This window comes from Sciurus vulgaris (genome assembly GCF_902686455.1).
Source record: "Sciurus vulgaris genome assembly, chromosome: 17".
NCBI classification, from domain to species: Eukaryota; Metazoa; Chordata; class Mammalia; order Rodentia; family Sciuridae; genus Sciurus; species Sciurus vulgaris.
Window position 1 is genome coordinate 61401223 of NC_136478.1, and position 21279 is coordinate 61422501.

At 51.9% G+C, this 21279-nt stretch overlaps 1 protein-coding gene across 2 annotated transcripts; it reads left to right on the forward strand.

Annotated features, from left to right (window-relative positions):
- The first annotated feature begins 1534 nt into the window (after positions 1 to 1534).
- MED25 (mediator complex subunit 25) lies at positions 1535 to 20313 on the forward strand. Of its 2 annotated transcripts, none has more exons than XM_079119462.1 (18): positions 1535 to 1737; positions 1830 to 1875; positions 2455 to 2579; positions 9575 to 9673; positions 10027 to 10147; positions 10402 to 10564; positions 10693 to 10823; positions 11056 to 11143; positions 11233 to 11426; positions 11828 to 11956; positions 12369 to 12454; positions 12527 to 12584; positions 12712 to 12819; positions 15157 to 15345; positions 15656 to 15727; positions 15841 to 16059; positions 16353 to 16533; positions 18507 to 20313. In XM_079119462.1, exons 1-18 carry the CDS (start codon positions 1604 to 1606, stop codon positions 18749 to 18751), a joined length of 2388 nt encoding a protein of 795 aa, XP_078975588.1. In that variant the 5' UTR covers positions 1535 to 1603; the 3' UTR covers positions 18752 to 20313. The 2 variants fall into 2 exon arrangements, with proteins under 2 accessions (XP_078975588.1, XP_078975589.1); XM_079119463.1 differs by lacking the exon at positions 18507 to 20313 and adding an exon at positions 16960 to 17091 and having other exon boundaries at positions 1573 to 1737.
- The last annotated feature ends 966 nt before the right edge of the window (positions 20314 to 21279 follow it).

Consider the following 21279-nt stretch of genomic DNA (forward strand, 5'->3'; position numbering starts at 1 on the left):
TAAAACTCTGGTTTCAGTACTGCTGTGTTTGAAGGGAATACATTTTTGCCCTAAAACATATTGCTGACCTGTATTGGAGAAAAAAAAAAAAAAATTAACTTCAATTTCCATTGGACAATTTCTGAGCTTGCTAATTTCATCTGAATTCAACCACATTATTATTATTATTATTATTATTATTTCAGTATTGGGAATTGAACCTGGTGTTAGGGACGCTCTACCACTGAGTTACATCTCAGATCTTTTCATTTTTGTTTTGAGAAAGTGTCTCCCTAAATTGCTAAGGCTGGCCTTGAATTTGAGATCCTCCTGCCTCAGACTCCCTTGTTGCTGAAATTACAGGCAGGGGTCACCACACCAGGCTGTATTTTTAATTTTATTTATTTTATTATTATGAATTTTTGTGGTGTTGGTGTTGTGAATCAAGTCCAGGGACTCATGTATGCTAGGCAAGTGTCTACCACTGAGTTACGTCCCCAGCCCTCATTTAAAAATTTTGACACAATTGTACATACTTATGGGCTACCGTGTGACATTTCAAAACAAGTATATAATGTGTAATGATCAGAGCAGCTTAACTGAAATATCTATCACCAATTTATAATTTCTTTTTGCAGAAACACTAAAAGTCTATTTAAAAAAAAAAATTTAATGTGTATATGTATGTGGGAGGAAGCCCCTTGAGAATTCTTCACATTTAAAAAAAAATTATTCTATTTTTATAAGTTGTTGATGAGTAATAGTGTTTGTAGAATAAATTTCTATCTATCCATATGTTACAAAACTTTTCCAATTTATTGTATATTTTTCAACTTGGTTTTTGGAGCCTTTGACGGTCAAATTTTCTTCAGCTTTTGTGCTTTTGCTGCAATGAAGAGACTTCCAGTTTTCAGGATTATACAATGTATTCCTTTTCCCTTCTGATAGTTTTATAGAGTTTCATACGATACATTAATATTGCACTTGGAATGTATTTATGTTCTGGGCCACTTCCTGGCTTCTTCTCCAGAAAACAACTATGGCGTTGCCCAGCAACCTCCACTCGGGCTGGAGTTCAGTTTCTTTTCAAGGGAAAACAGCTGCACTCTCGTCCAAGTTGACCGCAACCTTAAAACGTTGCCTAGTAACCTCATCTCGGACGACGCGATTGGGCCCTTCATGCGTCCTTCCCCCCACTCTCCCGGTGCCAGAACAGAACCCAGAAACTTAATCCCTAGCTTAGAAAACACTGGCAGCGTGAGCGTAGCCTAGCAACCAGGTCTCCCGCCTCCCTCAAGACCAGAGTCCAAAGAGAGGCGCCCCTCTCAAAGATGGCGGCCGGCTGTCCCGCTTTCCATTTGCTGCTCTCGATAGTCCTGACAATAATTCAGTCTTCCCCATGAGGTCCACTAAGCGGTTCACTATGTCCTGTATGGGTCTCCCAGGCTGTGGGTGTAAACAAGGATGGAGATAAAACATCACACGCCGGGTGCCCCGCACAAACATGGCCACCGGAGCATCCTCCGCGGCAACCAGCGGACCGGGCAAGGTGCGCGCGCAACCCGGGGGCATTTCCGCTCATCCCGGGGTGGCAGAGGCGACGGTGGCGGCTGCAGGTCGGGTTATGGTGCCCGGGTCGGAGGGCCCGGCCCGCGCCGGGGGCCTGGTGGCCGACGTGGTGTTTGTGATCGAGGGCACAGCCAACCTAGGGCCCTACTTCGAAGGGCTCCGTGAACACTACCTGCTCCCGGCTATCGAGTGAGTGCGGTTTCGGGACCCAGCCTCGCTCTCCGACTTGAGTTTTCCACAGCCTCCTGCCTGACCCAGCCTTTACTCTCCGGTCCTCGCAGGTATTTTAATGGTGGTCCTCCGGCTGAGACGGACTTCGGGGGAGACGTGAGTGTTGGGAAGAGGAGGAGGGAGGAGCTGGGCCTGAACCGCTGGGTTGTGGGAGGAGGGCTGGTTCTGGACCCCGGGTCGGAGGGAGGAGGGCTGGTTCTGGACCCCCGGGTCGGAGGGAGGAGGGCTGGTTCTGGACCCCGGGTCGGAGGGAGGAGGGCTGGTTCTGGACCCCCGGGTCGGAGGGAGGAGGGCTGGTTCTGGACCCCCGGGTCGGAGGGAGGAGGGCTGGTTCTGGACCCCCGGGTCGGAGGGAGGAGGGCTGGTTCTGGACCCCCGGGTCGGAGGGAGGAGGGCTGGTTCTGGACCCCCGGGTCGGGGGGAGGAGGGCTGGGCCTGGACCCCCGGGTCTGAGGGAGGAGGCTGAGCCTGGACCCCTGGGTCTGAGGGAGGAGGCTGGGCCTGGACCCCTGGGTCTGAGGGAGGAGGCTGGGCCTGGAGCCTAGGGTCTGAGGGTAGAGGGCCAGGTTCCAGATTCCTGAGTCTGAGGGAAGAGAAGGATGCTGAGATCCTTAAGATTTTTTTTTTTTTTTTTTGAGGGAAAAGATTAAACTTTCCTCTGCCTTTCCCTCCCAGTATGGAGGGACCCAGTACAGCCTCGTGGTTTTCAACACTGTGGACTGCGCTCCAGAGTCTTACGTGCAATGCCATGCTCCCACCAGCAGCGCCTATGAGTTTGTCACCTGGCTCGATGGCATTAAGTGAGCTTTTCCCCCTACTGTGGTGGGGTTTGGGTCCTGTGAGGGACTGTGAAAAATGGTGTCTTGGGCCAGACCTGCAGGAGCCATTCTTTCACATAAGGTAGTTGAAAAAACTTTGAGGGTCCATGTATTATAGTCCATAAATCACTTGTCCAGGGCCTGATTCCTGGGCCGTGGGAGAAGGGCCGGGCCTTGGAAGAGCTCAGCAGTGTGTGTTCATCTGGTTTATCTGGTTTACTTCCCATTCAGGGAGGCTTGGTTGAGCAGCACAGCTGCCATGCACTCCATATGTGATTCCTCCTTTTGTCCCCTTTCCCCATCCTCTCCTGTCCTCCTTCAGATGGGTACATTGAAGGGATTGTACTGTGGTTTGGGTTAGGGCTTGATAGTTCATATTGCAAACTCTGGAGTCAGGTGGCTGGGGGTCATGTCATTGCTACTCCTCTACACATCTCAAGAGTCCCTGGCTCCTGTGTGCTCCTTTCCCATGTGGGGATGTTCGTAATATTTGCATTAGTTCTTTTAATTATCTATTGCTGCAAAATGGTCACCCCCAACCTAATGATTTAAAACTATAAGTCATTGCCTGTGGCCCATACCTCCAATCCCAGAGACTCAGGAGGCTGATGCAGGAGGATCACAAGTTCAAAGCCAGCCTCTCAGCCACTTAATGAGACTGTCTCAAAAATCAGAAAAGACTGGAGATGTGATTGAGTAGTTAAGCACCACTGGGTTCAATTCCCATATTTAAAAAAAAAAAAAAAAAAAAAAGAAGGCCTGGGATTGTGGCTCAGTGGTACAGTGCTTGCCCAGCATGTGTGAGGCACTGGGTTTAATCCTCAGCACCACATAAATATAAATAAAATAAAGGTATTGTGTCCACCTACAGCTAAAATTTTTTTAAAAATAGATATTGATAAACCTTTATTTTATTTATTTATATGTGGTGCTGAGAATCAAACCCCGTGCCTCATGCATCCTGGGCAAGTACTGTACCACTGAGCCACAACCCCAGCCCCGACAGCTAAAAATATTAAAGAAAAAAAGCTTGGGATGTAGCTTAGTAATAGAGCACCCCTGGGTTTAATTTTAATTCCCAGTACTACATGAAAAGAAAAAAAGGAAAGGAAAAAAAAATGGAAGTAATTGTCATCTTGTGCCATGTCTGTGAGTGAGGAATTCAGCAGGAGCTTAGCTGGAAGTTTTGCCCTGGGATCTTTCATGGTGTTGGAATCATCTAAGAGTTGGGCTGGGCGGGAGGATCCATGTCTGACAGCCATCTTTCTCTGGCTCTTGACTGGAGACCTCAGTTCCTTGCTGGCTGTTAGCCACAAGTTTTTTTCCATGAGGCTGCTTGACTGGCCTATTGTAGCACCTGATCTTCTTCACAGTGAGTGATTCAGAAAGGAGAGCAATGAGGAAGCTACCATGCCCCTTACTCGGAAGTCACACATCATCACTTCTGCCAGGTTCTCTTTGGTAGACAAGTATGTCCTATTTTGTGTGGAAGGAGGGACACTCATGGTTGTGAATACTGGAAGTCAGGATCTTTGGAGGCCCTCTTGGGAGCATGCTACCACACCTCATAGGATGTTTTGGCAATTAAATGAGTTCATGACTGTGTTTTACATGGCCTATGCATAGCAAGTGTCTTGCGACTTCTGGGAAGCTGGGACTTGCCTTTGTTGTTCTTTTGTGGTGCTGGGGATGGAACCCAGGACCTTGAGCATACTAGGCAAGCAGTCTACCACTGAGCTACATCTCAGTCTTTGTAGGATATTTAACACCATCCCTAGCTGCTCCCCATTAGATGCTAGTAGCACACCTTCCAGAGTTGTGACAACTAAAAATGTCTCTAGGCATTATCAAATGTCCCCTGGGGGCAAAATCCAACCCAGATGAGAACCACTGGGCTAGATTGTGGTAAGGCTTGACTAATACTACATGGAGGCTCCTTGAGGACCAAGTTCAGATCTGACACATCTGAAGTCCCCTTGACCCCTAGCTCCCAGCACAGGAGCCCTCAGGAAAACTTCGTAGGAAGAGTCAATGAGTGAATGCTCACAGTGCACTGCCTACTGATGACCCCAGTAAATTCCTACATCACCTTTCAGACTATAGCTTAAGTATCTTCCTGGGTGGGAAACCATCCTTGATTTTTGTAAGCAGTCACTGGCTCACTCCTCCATCCCCAGCTCCCTCTTGTGTTCCTGTTACAGCCCATGCCTCTGGACTGTGGATGTCCTTGAGTATTTCTCTTCTTTATTTCCATCTGGCACCCAAAAGACCTTAGCAGACCTTGACTGAGTAAATATATGAGTAAAAGCTACAGGCAGATTAACCACCAAGAAACCAAACCTTCCACAGGTGTGAAATATTGGGAAAAGCAGTTGAACTCCCTTATTAGAAAATTCTGTGTGTGCATGGTGGCTCATGCCTCAGATCCCGGTGCCTCAGGAAGCGAAGGAAGGAGGATCCCAAGTTCAAGGCCATCCTGGGCAACTTATTGAGACTGTCTCAAAATAAGATAAGAAAAGAAAGAAAACCCCAAGGACATTGACAAGATAAGTGGGAGCTGCTATCTGAATGCCTAAATCACATGTCCATCTTGCCTCGCTCAGAATGCACTGTAATAGAACCAAATGAAACTATGTGTCCTTACAATGGAGACCCCTAATCAGCTGGTGAACTTTTTAAGCCATTATTATTATTGTCACTGTCATTATCTTTATCCTTGTAGTTTGTTACTGGGTACTGAACCCAGGGACTCCTTACCCCTTTTATTTTTCATTTTGAGATAACATCTTGCTAACTTGTTGGAGGCTGGCCTCAATCTTGCAAATCCTCCTGTCTCAGCTTCCTGAGTTGTTGGATTTCAGGTGTGTCTGACTGGCTTAAGCCTTTTTTTTTTTTTTTTTTAGGTGTAGATGGACACAATACCTTTATTTTGTATATTTACTTTTATGTGGTGCTTAGTATCAAACCCAGTGCCTGACACATGCTAGGCAAGTGCTCTACTACTGAGCCACAATCCCAGCCTTTAAACCATTTTTTAACATTTCCAGTGGCTATTGTTTTGATTAAGTCCTATGTAATCAACTGAACTCATTTTCTGTGACATTCCAGGTGGGTCTGGAACAGGCATCACAAGAAATTCAGCCTGTTTTCTTCACACTGGGAGAAATCATGCGTTCTCCTGGCATGTCTGATGCTGAAGGAACAAGGCGTGCAGTGAAAGTTCTCAAATGTCCTTGCTTTGGGAAGATTGCTTTCTGATGTTACATTTCCCTTCTTACAAGGGGACAGTTTTTTCCCTCTCCTAGGAAAAAAACCTGACCTAGAGTCAGGAACAATAGAGGTAGAAGGAAAGCAGACAGACGTGAGTGTCTTCCCTGTAGCATTATAGCGATTCTTTGTTCATTCATTGGCACCTAGGAGTTACCAGGGAGGACAAGACAGGCCAGGTCCTGGCTCTTGCTAAGTTGCAGAGGCTTACCTCAAACTTGGAATTGTCCTGCCTCAGCCTCTCAAGTTTCAGAGATTATAGACGTACACCGCCATGCTGGCTTTATTTTATTATTATTATTTTTTGGTACTGGGGATTGAACCCAGGGGTGCTTAACCACTGAACCATATCCCCAGCCCTTTTTTATATATTTTATTTAGACACAGGGTCTCCCTGAGTTCCTTACGGTCTGGCTAAGTTGCTTGGCAATCTCTTTTGGAGCTGGTAACATGATTTATTCTCAGTGTTCAATAAGAAAAAGCAGATTTTAGCCAGGTGTGGTGGTGCATACCTACAGGCCTAGCAGTTTGGGAGGCTGAGGCGGGAGGATTGCAAGTTCACAAAGCCAGCCTCAGCAACTTAGCAAGGCCTAAGCAACTCAGCAGGACCCTGTCTCTAAATAAAAATAATATAAAAAAGGGCTGGAGATGTGACTCCAAGGTTGAGTGCCCCTGGGTTCAATCACCAGTACCAAAAAAGAAAAAGCAGGTTTTAGGGTCTCATAGTGAACAGTCTGTTATACTTTCTTAAGTTTTATTTTTAAATTGAAGAATAATTCACATGAAAATACTCTTTTTAAAGTGTGTGACTTGGGGCTGGGCGCAGTAGTACATGCCTGTAGTCCTCATGGCTCGGGAGCCTGAGGCAGGAGAATCGAAAGTTCTAAGAACCTCAGCAACTTAGCAAGGCCCTAAGCAACTTAGAGAGATCTTTTCTCAAAATAAAAAAATTTTAAAGAGGGCTGGGGCTGGGGATGTGGTTCAATCCCTGGTATGGAAAAAAAAAAAAAAAAAAAATTCTAAAAGTGAGTGATTTGGCAGCATTTGGGACCCATTACAGTGTTGTGCACCCATCACCTTTGTCTCATTCCAAAACATTTTCATTACTCAAAAGGAGATTCCACATGCATGAAAAAATTGCTTCCCATTCCCCCCAGCCCCAGGCAGGGCACTTGGCTCAAGTCTCAGAAAGACCTCCCAAAGTTATGGTTTCTTTCTTTTTTTTTTTTTTTTTTTTTTAATTTTAATTTTTGGTACTGGGAGTTGAACCCAGTGGTGCTTTACCACTAAGCCACATCCCAGCCCTTTTAAATTTTATTAAAAAAAAATTTTTTTTTTGGCTGTAGATGAATACAATACCTTTTTTTTTTTGGTATTGGGTATTGAACTCAGGGTCACTTGACCACTGAGCCTCATCTCCATCCCTATTTTGTATTTTATTTAGAGGCAGGGTCTCACTGAGCTGCTTACCACCTTGCTTTTTTGCTGAGGCTGGCTTTGAACTTGCTGTCCTCCTGTCTCAGCCTCCCAAGCCACTGGGATTACAGGCCTGCGCCACTGTGCCCAGCCGCAATACCTTTTATTTATTTATTTGTTTATTTTTACGTGATGCTGAGCATCGAACCCAGTGTTTCACACGTACTAGGCAAGTGCTCTGCCACCGAACTACAACCACAGCCCCATTTTATTTTTTACTTTGAGACAAGGACTTGCTAAGTTGCTGAGGCTAGCCTTGAACTTGTGATCCTCCTGCTTGAACCTCCTAGTCGCTGGATTACAGGCGTGATTGCTCCTGACCCTGTGGTTTGATTTCTTGCATGGCGGGAAGCCAAGCAACAAACTATATCTAGGGTTGGTTCATTCAGTGGGATCCACCCCTACTCTGGCCTTAAAATTCATGTGGAAAACAGCTTTGAAGGTGAGGAAGAGGAAGGCCAGGGAGTGGGTGGGAAGGAGCAACAGTGGGGACCAAGATCTGTGAGACGGGGAGGAGCGACCTGGGGTCCAGGAGCTTCCAAGCCAAGTGAGACTGCAAAGAAATCTGTCTGTGAACTTGGGTGGGGAATAGCAGGGCTATCTTGCTCTGCCAGGCCGCTGATGGGATGGTTCATTCAGCAGGTTCCCAAAACCTGTGTCATCTGTGGTGCATTTTGTAGTGAGGGCTCACATGACTTGGACTCCCTCACTGAGGGCTGCACAGGCCAGGTATGGCAGGGGCTGGCTGTGGAGGGAAGCATGACAGTCAGTGTCGGGTGACTCAATGTGATTGAGATAGCAGGCAGGGCAAGCTTCCTGGAGGAGAGCATGCTGGGCTAGGTGTCACAGAATAGGCAAATGAGGTTTCTGCTGAGGTCAGAATCAGGTGTGGTGTAGGGGGAACACATGTAGAGACCTAGGAGTGTAAGACGTTCTGGAGGCTTCTCAGGCAGAGGCTGTGGAAAGGGAGAGCTAGGCAGTGCTGGGGGCGTGTAGGGCTCTAGATGCCTGGCTGAGGGCTTGGAACGGTTCCAGCCTTCATGGGCCCAGTTGGCTGGGTAACCTTTTGTTTATTTAGCAACATTTCCCAGAGGCCTCCACATGCCAGACTGTGGTGGACAGGGCTGGGGAAAAGATAACATTCACAACCTGTCCCTGCCTATGGGAAACATGGGAGCGGACATGGATGCTGTGACCATGTGTCCCCTGAGGCAAAGTCAGCCTGCAGAGTGGTGGCTGCAGTAGCTGTGCAGGATGGGATACCTTCCCTTGGCCACACCCAACGTGGGGTAGACGCTGCACCTGCAGAGTAGGTGCCTGGGAAGCTTGAGTGTGTGTGTTAGTTTCCTAGCCTGCCGAAGGAAAGCACTAAAACCTGGGTTAGAATCATCTCGGGGCTGTAAAAGGTGGAAGTCAAGATCAGGGTGCCAGCAGGGCCATGCTTCCTCTGAAATCTGTAGAGTGAGGGTCCTTCCTTGCTGCTTCCAGCCTCAGGTGGCCCCGGCATCTTTCACCTTGCTTCAGTGTCACCCAGTCTTCCTATCACCGTCTTCTCTGCCTCCCTGTCATCTCTCTGTGTTTGTCCAAGTTTTTCGTTTTCATAGATGCTAAGCATATTGGATTGGGGTCCCCTAATGATCCTCACTTCCCTTCAGGACCAGGGTAGGGATGTAGTTCAGTGTAGGGCCCTGGCCTAACACGTACAGGATGCTGAGTTCCATCCCTGGCACTGTAGAACAAAACAAAAAGCTCTGTTTCCAATAAGGTCACATGCTGAGGTACTGTGGCTTAGGACCTCAAGCTGTCATTGCGGGGAGACATTTCCATCCATAGCACTAGGTGGACAGGGGAAGACCCCCTTGTTGGGAAGGAGAGGTGAAGCCAGGGCTGCTTTAATGATGTGGCAGATGTCCTAGAGAGGCAGGGACACAGGAGGGCAAATGGGTTAGTTACACTAGGACTGGGACACAGCCTAGGGGCCCAGGCGTGGTGACCTGGGTGCTTTACTCTTCCCTGTTCTGAAGGTCTCTCTCCCAGGCCTCATAATTAAGAGGTCAAGTGTCCCCTGTCCTTACTCAGCCTGGGGCCTCACCAGCACCAGGAATGGAGCGGAGAAACAACTTGTGTCCCATCGTCCCAAAGTGCATGGTCCAGTGTGGCCACGGCTGGGATGCTAGTGGCTTCGGGTTTGGGGGTGGGGGGCACCCTGGAGCTGACTGCCTGGCACCCTGCAGGTTCATGGGTGGGGGCGGAGAGAGCTGTAGCCTCATTGCCGAAGGACTCAGCACAGCCCTGCAGCTGTTTGACGACTTCAAGAAGATGCGGGAGCAGATGTGAGTCCCCTGTGTGGGCCTGGTGCTCCTCTCCTCACCTGTTCGTAGTAGTAGCATGTCCTGTGATTCCACCTCTATCCTCACCCTGGAGAGGAGGGAGGCGGGAAATGTGTCCCGGGGTAGCTTGGACCAGCGTCCCCTTTTCAGGACAAGGCCTCAGCTCTGGGTCTCCCCTCCTGCCTACCTTTTCTACTGGGTGTCTTAGGGAGTTCCCGAACCTCTCAGAGCCAAAGTGTAAAGTGGCACCACTTTTGGTTTCTTGTGGGTGGAGTGTATGAACCTGGTACTAGGTCTGGGTCCCTTCTCAGGGCCCCTGTTGGGGCCTTCTCCATGTCTTGTCTTATCCCTGGCAGTGGCCAGACACACCGAGTATGTCTCCTTATCTGCAACTCGCCTCCATATCTGCTGCCTGCTGTTGAGAGCACCACATACTCGGGATACACGACTGAGAGCCTCGTCCAGCAGATTGGGGAGGTGAGGACCCCTGGCCTGAGAGAGGAGAGCTGGGGACTCTTTGGCCAGCTGTTTACTTGTTGAAAGAATTATAGCCCAGGGTTTCCTGGGGGCAACTAATACCACATGTCCTCATCTTCCGTCCCATAGCCTGATGGGAATGAAGGGTTCTAGGGCCCAGGTCATCCAGTCGCACCATGGTGTGGTAGCATGGGCGCTGGCTCCCACAGCCCTATGGAGGGTCCCTGTCTTGATCTCTGTCCCTTTTCCTGCAGCGTGGGATCCACTTCTCCATCGTGTCTCCTCGGAAGCTGCCTGCCCTACGGCTTCTGTTTGAGAAGGCGGCTCCCCCAGCCTTGCTGGAGCCGCTGCAACCTCCGACAGATGTGAGCCAGGACCCGAGGCACATGGTGCTGGTGCGGGGGCTGGTGCTGCCTGGTGAGGCCCCAGGGTGTCAGGGCAGGGGCTTGGGGTGTTTTCTCAATTGTCTTTGGGATTTTGGATTTCTCTCCCCTCTCTTCCGCTCTAACTTCTCTCGGGGGCCTGGTCTTGCATCCTTCTTCCAGTTGGGGGTGGCTCAGCCCCAGGACCCCTCCAGGCCAAGCAACCAGTCCCTCTGCCTCCGGCTGCCTCCTCGGGTACTACACTGTCCACTGCACCCCAACAGTCCCTGCCCCCCGTCCCACCACAGTACCAGGTATGGATGTTGCCAGGGACAGGCCTATTCCTGAGACCTTGCAGGAGCCCCATGGGATAGAACTAATTGAATGGTGGGGCGTGTGGGGTGTGACAAGCCTGGGACATTGAGGGGCTGGCGATAGGAATCCTGGGCTCCCAGGAGACGAGCTGGGGTGGTGGCCTTATGGGGCTCTCTGCACACAAAGACTGGCAGTGCATGGTCCTTACAGCCCCCTCCCCTCTGCTCCCAGGTCCCTGGGAATCTGAGTGCAGCTCAGGTAGCTGCCCAGAATGCAGTGGAGGCTGCTAAGAACCAGAAGGCTGGGCTGGGCCCGCGCTGTGAGTGGTGGGTAAAGATGGGGGTTGGGGGCTGGGCAGGCCCTTCCCACACCTCTGTTCCCCACTTGCTCCCTTGGTCTCTCCCACAGTCTCGCCCATCAACCCTCTTCAGCAAGCTGCTTCAGGAGTGGGGCCCCCCTTCAGCCAGGCCCCAGCACCACCACTACCCCCAGGGCCCCCTGGTGCTCCCAAGCCACCTCCTGCTTCCCAGCCCAGCCTGGTCTCCACTGTAGCTCCTGGCCCGGGCCTGGCCCCTCCTGCGCAGCCTGGGGCACCATCCATGGTAGGTGACCATGTGCCTTCTTTGCCATTCCTCTTCTTGGCTACATGGGATGAAGAGGCTGAGAGAGCCATTGGCCTTCCTGGACAGTGTCCAGGGGGCATAGCCTTGTGGCCTGGGGCCACTGGGGTTCAAGGATCACGTACTACATGGCTATGAGGCAAGAGGTTGGGGGAGGATCATGAAGTTTGTGGTTTCATGTGCGTCAGAGCTGCTCTGAGGAGGCCAGGCATCATGGGACTTGAGAGTCCTGGTGTCCTGCAAGGGTGGAGCATCCATGGCCGAGTGCTGTTGGATGTGTAGAGGAAGAGACCTTTGTCCCCCTCTCCTTGCCTGTCCCTCTTAGGATCGCCCCTCCTGGGAGATGGTTTAGCCCCGCTCATTCCCCTTTTCCCCCTTTGCAGGCAGGCACTGTGGCCCCAGGTGGGGTAAGCGGCCCTTCCCCAGCCCAGCTTGGGGCCGCAGCTCTTGGAGGGCAGCAGTCGGTCTCTAATAAGCTCCTTGCCTGGAGTGGGGTTCTCGAGTGGCAGGAGGTAAGTGGACTTGCAGGTCCCTTGTGCATGTGGGACCGAGTGCCAGGCCAGGGGACTGTGGACCAGAGGAGAGTTCTGAGAATATGTGGGATTTGTGGCTCAGAGTTCAGGACTGGGGGTGTTCGAGGGTTATATTGAAGTTAAGAACCCAGGGAGCCTAGGATCTGGGGGCCAGAGAGACACCCCAGGGACCTTGCAGGAAAAGGGATTATGGAGTTTGGGCCAGGGTAGGAGCCCTGACCTTTGTGGAATTTAGAGACTAGAGGAGCATGGGGTTGGTGCAGGAGGAGCGCTGGGCGTGTGGGGGTAAGCCGAGGGATAGCTTGAACTTTGGAACTCCCAGAGTGGAACAGAAGGGGGCAGGGAACCGGGGGCTCGGGCCCTTTTTACTGACTCCTCCTTCTTCCCCCAGAAACCCAAGCCTGCCTCAGTGGATGCCAACACCAAGCTGACCCGGTCACTGCCCTGCCAGGTCTATGTGAATCATGGAGAGAACCTGTAGGTGGCTGTCGGGGGTGGGGCGGGGCTGGGGCTCCCACCCTCCTGACCCCTCTCTGGCCTTGCCCTCAGGAAGACTGAGCAGTGGCCCCAGAAGCTGATCATGCAACTCATCCCCCAGCAACTGCTGGTGAGTGGCTGGGGAAGGGGATGCCAATCCTGTCAGTTGGCACCCACCCTGTCCTCTGTTCCCCATCCCTTCCCTGCCTCCATGTCCCCTCCTCACTCCCCACATGATGACTTCTGTGTCTCCCCAGACCACCTTGGGCCCTCTGTTCCGGAACTCAAGGATGGTCCAGTTCCATTTCACCAACAAGGACCTGGAGTCCCTCAAAGGCCTCTACCGCATCATGGGCAATGGCTTTGTGAGTCCTGGTCACGGTGGTTGGGCCCTGACTCTTCTGCCTGCTTCTGGCCTTTGACAGGAACCCTCAGGGTGCCAGGCCTGGGAGCTCTTCTCTTTTGGTGCTCTAGCCTGGAGCCATTTTTGAGGGTTGGTGGGCTTAGTGAGCTTGGGCTTTCTGGCCTTTCTCCCAGACTCTCAACTCTTATCGTAATTATATTTTGTGCAAGATTGAGGTACATCCCATAGAGACGGTGTGACTGTGGTGTGACAGGAGCAGTTAGGAGGACTCCATCCATTCTGACAGTTTTGCTGGGTGTGTTAGTTTCCGCTGCTGCTGTAGCACACTGCTCCAAACTGAGGCAGTTCACTCTCGTGATTATGGAGACCAGAAGCCGGAGGTGAGGGCAGGCAGGGCCATGCTGTCTCTGAAGGCTCAGGGAACACTCTTTACTGCCTTCTCCAGCAGGGAACCTCTGGCTTCAGGCAGCATCATCCCATCTTTTTTGCATCCGAGCTCAGGCCCGTCTTTACCTTTCACATGGTTTTGAAGTGTGTCTGTGTCTCCCCCCCAAGCCCCCCATTTTAGGGATTGAACCCAAGACCTCATGCATGTTGGGCAAGTGCTCTGTTACTGAGCTACACCCTTCAGTCCTGTGTTGTTCTTATCAGGACACCAGCCATATTGAATTAGGACTCACCCTAATGACCTCATCTTATATCTCAAAAAAAACTGTTTCTGAATAGGGTCACCTTCAGAGGTGCTAGAGGATTAAGACTTTAACAAGTCTTTTTGGAATACACAGCTCACCTCCTAACATGGATAGGAGCAAATCCAGATTCCCTATGCACTGTCACTGTTCCAGGAGCAAGACCTGTAGATTGACTACCTCATGGAAACTTCTCAGAAACCATGAAGGCACCAAGTCTGGAGGTGTATGCCTGTAATCCTAATGACTTGTGAGGCTGAGGCAGGAGGTTTGCAAGTTCAAGGCCAGCCTCAGCAGCTAGCAAGAACCTATCAAATTGAAAACAACAAAACCAAAACCAAACCACTGGGTTCAATCCACAGTGCTATATACACAAAAAGAACACGAAGCTGACATTCCCTAGAGTTGGGAACACCCTCAGCTGTAGTATTCCCAAGAATAGATTGTTGGCTCACGAACAAGTTACCTTTCATGATTCTGTGTCAGGCGTGGGCTTTCTTCATATGGTTGCCATCCTATGGCAGCTGAGACCACAATCATCTGGAAGCTTGACTGGGCTGAGTGTTCAGACTGGCCCACTGACCTGGTCCTGGCCTTCCTCTGGGATCATCAATCAGCACATCTGCATGTGGCCCGAGAGTGTGGCTTACTCTTCCTCACAGTGTGGCAGCTGGGTTTTCCAAGAGCAAATGCTTATTTTTGTCATGGAACAGGACCTCGGAGGCGGGCAGCTATTGGGGTGGGTTTTGCAGCTCTGCGACTCAGGACCAGGGTTTCTGTGGTTCTCTTGGCCTCTCCCTCATGGTCACAGATGGTTCTTATTTCAGGCATCCTGCAAGGGGAGGGGCCATCGACTGTGTCCTTCCCATTCTTCAGGAAGCCAGAAACTGTTCTAGACCCCTCGGCAGGCTTCCTTTCCATCTCTGGGGCCAGACCCCTTGTTGCAGAGGAGGCTGGGGGGACGGGCATGTTGTTTCCCTGAACAGCATTGGGCTCTGCTTGGAAGGGGGACCCATGGCCATTGGGTAGGCATGAGCAGGCCTGCCTCAGGAGGAGGCTAGGGCTCAAGGCCAGCTCCTCCCTGAGGAGGAGCTGAGAACACTTGGTGTGATTGCCTTCACGGGGGACAGGAGTGTTTGCTGTGTGCTTCTTGTGGGCTGAGCTGTGGGCAGGGAACTTGATGTGTACCCTGTGTCCCTGAGATGTTGGTGCCACTTGGTTTGCACTGGCAGATACCAAGGCAGAGAGCAGTGTGACCACCCACTGAATGCTCTCGGCTCTGCCTTTACCATTACACGTGGCTTCAGGCCTTTCCTCGCCTGCCTCCTCCCAGCAGCCCTGGTATTTTGTGGCCAAGAAAATGAGACATGATGGCTGGGTCAAGGTCAGAGTGCTGGACCCCTCCCTGTACCTGAGTCCTTTCTTTGATGGCGTCCTTAGCACTTGAAAGGAGCCCCAGTCTTGCTCTGGCCTTTGGGTACCCAGCTCACCCTTTAAGTCCTCTGGAGCCACCCCAAAGCAGACCTGTCCTCAAACTTATGGTCAAAACCTCACTACCCTTTTATGTGGGGCTTCTAGAGCCTTCTAGAAAGGGGAGGGATGGGATGCTGCCAGAGGCTAGGACGGTTCTGAAGAGCCCCTGTCTGCAGGCGGGCTGCGTGCACTTCCCTCACACGGCCCCCTGTGAGGTGCGCGTGCTCATGCTCCTGTACTCGTCCAAGAAGAAGATCTTCATGGGCCTCATCCCCTACGACCAGAGCGGCTTCGTGAACGGCATCCGGCAGGTCATCACTAACCACAAGCAGGTCCAACAGCAGAAACTGGAGCAGCAGCGAGGGGTGAGCAGAGTCTCCACCCGGTGTCCTGCCCCTTCCTGTCTCGGGCCCAGAACTCAGTTGGTCCTTTTCCCAAGACATGGCTCCCCAAAGTTCCAGCACACCCTCACATTTCCTGGCAATCCTCTCATAGCTTCCATGCCCACATCAAACTCCTGATGCCCTCTAGGGACCTAGGAGCCTGTGACTTACTTTCAGACTGCTGTGCCCCAAGAGAATGTTCCTGACTCCATATGTGCTCAGGTCTTCCCCAGCTTGGGTTCAGGACCCCTCCCTTCCCTGTCACTGATCTGCCCCCTCTCTCCCCATGCAGATGGGGGGACAGCAGGCACCCCCTGGTCTGGGCCCCATTCTGGAGGACCAAGCAAGGCCCTCGCAGAATCTGGTGAGGACAGGGTTGATTGGGTCAGGGATGGGGTGGGATGGCCCCAGAGGATGCCAGGCCGAGGGTGTGGGGGCTTTGCCCTTCTCCCTCACTCCCCTCTCTCTTCCCACCAGCTCCAGCTCCGCCCACCTCAGCCCCAGCCTCAGGGCACCGTGGGGGCCTCTGGGGCCACAGGGCAGCCCCAGCCCCAAGGTACCACCCAAGCCCCCCCAGGAGCTCCCCAAGGCCCTCCTGGAGCAGCCCCTGGCCCACCCCCTCCTGGACCCATTCTTCGACCCCAGAATCCTGGGGCCAACCCTCAACTACGGAGCCTCCTGCTCAACCCACCACCGGTGAGATTTGGGGGTGGGGAGAGCCAGGGTCTTGGATCCTGGTCCCAGTGGTTTGGGTCTCTCATCTGGGAGGAGGGACATTGGCTTTGGTCAGGGTATGACTGGAGACCCATGAGGGCTCCCAGCAGGACACCTCCTTGGTGTTACATGGTGTCTGCTAAGATGGATCTTTAGGAAGACCTCCCCAAACCGCAGGCCGAGACTTCTCCAAGCAGCCTCTCAGGCAGAGGCAGGATGGTGGGAGGTGGCAGCTCTCCCACCAGGGGCCTCTGAGCCACTCTGTGTTCCCCTAGCCCCAGACTGGGGTGCCCCCACCCCAGGCCTCCCTCCACCACCTCCAGCCACCAGGGGCTCCTGCACTGCTGCCCCCACCGCATCAGAGCCTAGGGCAGCCCCAGCTGGGGCCACCGCTCCTGCATCCACCACCCACCCAGTCCTGGCCCACACAGCTTCCCCCACGGGCACCACTGCCAGGTAAGGGGGTTCCGGGGGAGGGCAGGGGTCTGGACTGAGTGTCCCAGCATCCCCTGTGCAAGAGCGCCAATACCTTGTGGCCCTTGGGGGGCTCTGAGGGCGACTGGGAAGTGCAACCTGTGGGACCAAGGCCCTAGTAGTGGGAGGAGAACTCTTCCCCTGATCTTCTCCCATGTGTCCTGGGGGTGCTGGAAACATGATCTTGGGGCCAGAGAAAGTAGTTCAGGGGAAGGGCTCCCAAAGACTCATGGGAAACAGTGTATTTGCAACCAGATGAGGTTAGAAGGTGCCTCTGAATGGTCCCCCAGGACTTCCTAGAAACTTGAGTGCTTTGGGCTCCCAAAGGAGGAGGGAGGAAGCAGGCCCAGGGCCCTCCATGGCCCAGGGTCTACTGGGAGATGCAGTCCCTTCCCCACTGCCCCCCAGGTCAGATGCTGCTGAGCGGGGGTCCCCGGGGCCCGGTTCCCCAACCGGGCCTGCAGCCCAGCGTCATGGAGGACGACATCCTCATGGATCTCATCTGAACCCCCAACACCCAATAAAGTTCCTTTTAACACACACCCCGGCTCCCGTCACTGACGTCCCCCAGGACTGGGCAGGAAGAGACCTGGGGAGACATCTCTGTCCTTGTTTCTCACTTCAATAGACTTTCCTGGGCCCTGGGCTGGATGAAGCCAGTCTTGTCTCGGCATGAGCCCGAGGCAGTCTGGTGCAGCCGGGTTCTGGGGGAGACATGGAGGCAGGCAGGCAGCACTTGGGACCACGTGCTCTCTGGGAGGTTGTAGAAGACACCGCAGGAGAACATCTGAGCTAGCCAGGACCCATGGAGTCTGGAAAGAGAAGTAGCAAAGTAAGACCAGGAGGGACCTAGGTATGAGACTAGCAGAAGGGACATGTGGCCGTAGGAGGCAGCAAGAGGCACAGCCAGACAGTGGATGGTTCTGTGCGTGAGTGTGAGGGAGGGTGGGAGGAGCTAGAGCGCTAGGCATGCGACAGATCGTGACAATCTAAGATTCCAAACTGGGCAGCTTGAGGTTCATCTTGGGGACACCAGGCCATGAGAGGCTGTGAGCCAGGGCAAGTCTGGGCCAGCCCTGTTGTCAGAAAGATCCCTCTGGACTATGGAGTGTGTTGAGGTAGGACAGGAGGCCAGGCAGGTTGAAGCTGAGAAAGTGGGGTAGGGTCAAGGTCAGCAGTCAGGGCCAGGCCTGGGTGATGATAGGTGGTGAGTGCCAGCAGTCCAAGGGATGTCAAAGGGACAGGTGGCCGCTCAGGACATATCTTTAGAGGACAGTGTACGCTTGGTGGTTGAAGCACGGGAGTGGGTAAGATTGCACATGAAGAGGGGCCAGGTCCCAGGTCCCAATCAGACCAACCTCCTGTGGTTATGGACGAGGTAGAAGGGCCGAGAGAGTGAGTTGTCTGTGGTCAGACTCTAGATGTTAATTATTGTTCAGAGTGTGGTCCACACCTGGACCACAACTATCCATTTTGGGATGCTGGTTAGCAAGGCAGCTTCACAGGCTTGTCCCAGGAGAGAGGTTGCAATCTGGTGGCCCTTGGGCCACTCTGCAGATGAGTTTTGTTTGGCCTTCCCTGTGTTAGCATATGTAGCACTTTTTTTTTCTTACAAGTTAGTTGTAAAAATCGGGATAATTCTCTCTCGTGTGTGCACACACACACACTCACTCACTCACTCACTCACACCCAATCTGCAGTCTTGGCTCCTCTTGATAAGTTGGAAGATCTGGCACCCCGGGGCCCACCCTTCTGCCCGGCAATAGCTGGCTGGAGCTGCCCCTTTCAGTGGGGCGTGTGCTCTCCAGTTCGCCACAGTCCCCACCACTCCCTCTTACTCCCCCACCATGAGGCAGCAGGGCACTGCCTTTGTCACTGGGCTGGCACTGTGGTTGTTCTGTGGTAGTGTTCAGAGAAAAGTGAAATCTTTCTTGTACCCATGTCTCTATCAAAAGCGGCAAAACGAAAGAGAGAAGGAGAGGGCCGCGTGTTTCGAGAAAAATGGGAACGAGACTATTTCTTTGTGGAAGTGAAGAGCATGCCTACGTGTTTAATATGCAAAAAAATCATGTCTGTGTTGAAAGAGTACAACCTGAAACGCCATTACGAGTCAAGGCACAGTAAGAGCTTCGACCAGTACACGGAGCAGACCCGAGATGCAATCCTCAGCGAACTGAAAAAGGGACTCAAGTGTCAGTAGGGTTTGCTTTGGAGAGTGAAGAGTAGAAGCGGACGGCTGCCATGAGCAGTTCTGAAATGACCTGAGAAGAACGACCTGGGCATTAAAACCTGCGACAGACCGTGAGTTTATAACGAGGAGCAGGATGGTGTCCTGAGTACAAACACCACTGTTGCAACTGTTGCTTGAGTCTAACGGGCATTTGTGTCTCACAGTGAATTGAAGATAAATCGAGAGGCTTTACAAGTCCAATTGCCTGAAAGAGTCGAATCAATCGTGGCCTTTTTCTATCGCTGCTCATAAACTATTACCATCCAGTTAGCTTTATTTATTTGTGGTGTTGAGAATTTTGATGTGACCGAAGAAGTCTGTGATGTGGTGCCGAGGCGGGCCCGGTGCTGGGGGCTGGCTTGCTGTTGTGTAATGACAGAACTGAGGAGTTTCATATGTACTGGTCAGAGTTCTTAAGCACAGCTGCGGACAGCTGTAGTAATCTGTCACGGGGGATGTGTCCAGGCACCTTGATCCAAAGTGGCAGCGTTTGGCAAGGACAGAGGTCAGATCCTCACTCAATCACCAGGCATTGAATAGTTCTAAGAAGCTAAGTGGAGCACACCACAGAGCCCTTGACGCTTAGTTCCTGTGCTTTAGCCACAGACGAGTTGATGGTGGCTTGACCCAGTGTGTTGTTTCACAGAAGCTTCACAACCTGGGTGTGGAAAAACCCCAACTGCTGAAGCTCACCACCTGGGTTCATTTCATGTTACACAGAAGCCACACCTTGGTTCTCCTGATAAGGTCAGTTGGAGACTTCCGGTCAAGGTCACAACCCTTTGAACACTGAATACATCTCTGCAGAAACAGTCACAAACCACTCCTTGAATGTATGATTGTCCTGGCCCAGCCCTGCAAAAATGGGGAAGCCATTGGCAAGGAATAATTTGGTACCTTTTCCTTTGCTGCAGTTGGTTTCTTGAAAGAGATGGCCCAGACTTTGTCCACCCAGATTGTGGGGTCAGAGGCCAAGTCCCCAGAGGCTTCCTGCATCCACACGCTGTAAAAACGAACTAACACCGTCTAGTTTGCGCTTGTTGGTTGATGTGGCTCGCCAGAGTGAAGACCACAAGTAGCAGTTTCTAAACTGCAGTGCAGCGGGCACTGGTTCCTAGATGCAGTTGTTTTGGAAGATTGGAAGATTCTATGACTGTCCAGTAGTTGACCTGAATATCCATATTTGGGGTGCCCACATGTGTGAACAGCCAGCTGTTTCCGTTACGAACCTGAATCAAACTACTGCTTCCAGTTGAAGGGTTCACGGTTGAATTCCCAACTGCCTGTCCCACTGCGCCACCCTCGCCTGACACCAACCTCTTGGTGTAGAAGGGAAGATGTCAGCCTCCTGGCCTCAGCTCAAAGGAGCAAAAGAATAACGAAAGAGAAAAAAATTTTAATAATTAAATATTTCTATTTTTCAATTTGTATTTTTTCAATTTTGAATTTAAAATATAAACTCCGGTATCATACATGTTTGTATTATGTTCCATGCCTTCACCATAGTTCAGTAAAGATCCAATTTGATCATATTTTCTGGCCATGGACTTTTCTTATGCCTGACTAGTGCACTCATTTATGTGACCCGCCTGGCCCCTGGAGGCACTGGAGTCCCCACCCCTGCTCTGGAGCCCTCGGATCCAATCTGGGGCCTCGAGGGGGCTGGGAATCCACATTTGATACAAGCTCCCAAGGTGATTCTGATGCATAAGAAAGATGGAGGAGGAGACACTAGTGACAGCCGAAGACAGGAAGGTGGTGAGATTTCCCAGGCAGCCTGTGTAGTCGGGGTGTGAAAACGCAGATGACCTAAGGGACCAGGCAGGTGATGAAAATGTGTGACGTGGACGGGTGTAAGACAACAGGGAATGATGGGGACTGTGGCGAACTTGGAGAGTGCTTGCCCTGCCTAATGGCCTTCAAATTAAAAACCAAAACACTGTGAGGACCAAACAAAATCTGTTTGTGGGTCTCATGAGGCCATAGGGCCACCATTTTGCGACCTCTGGAAGAAGACCCCCAGGACAAGAGCCTGAGAGAGACCCACGTGTGAGGGTGGGCAGGGAGCCAGAAGACAGAAGGAGAACAGGCAAGTGTGTTGTGGAAGCCAAGAGGTTTGCTGAGGAGGGAGTGAACCACGGTGTCAGAAGCCCCTGGAAGGGGAGAAGGGAGGGGATGGAAAGCAGCCTGTGCTGCTTCCTTGGGGTGGACATCCCTGTAGGAAAACCTGGATTTGAATCCAAAACCACTTGGTCAAAAAGAAATGTTTCCAGTTGCCAGTGTGGCCATCTCTGGCCAGTGAGGCCTTCCTGATCTTAACACTCAGATGAACCACAGGGACTATTATGGCCTGATCACTCCATGGACATACAGGGTGAGGCAGAAGAACACCCATGGAGCACACCCAGATACAGGGAACTCATATCCCCATGTCACAGTGCAGGTGGCAGTGGGACCTGGGAACTTCCTGTGCTTCTGAAATACAGCCAGCACTGAGG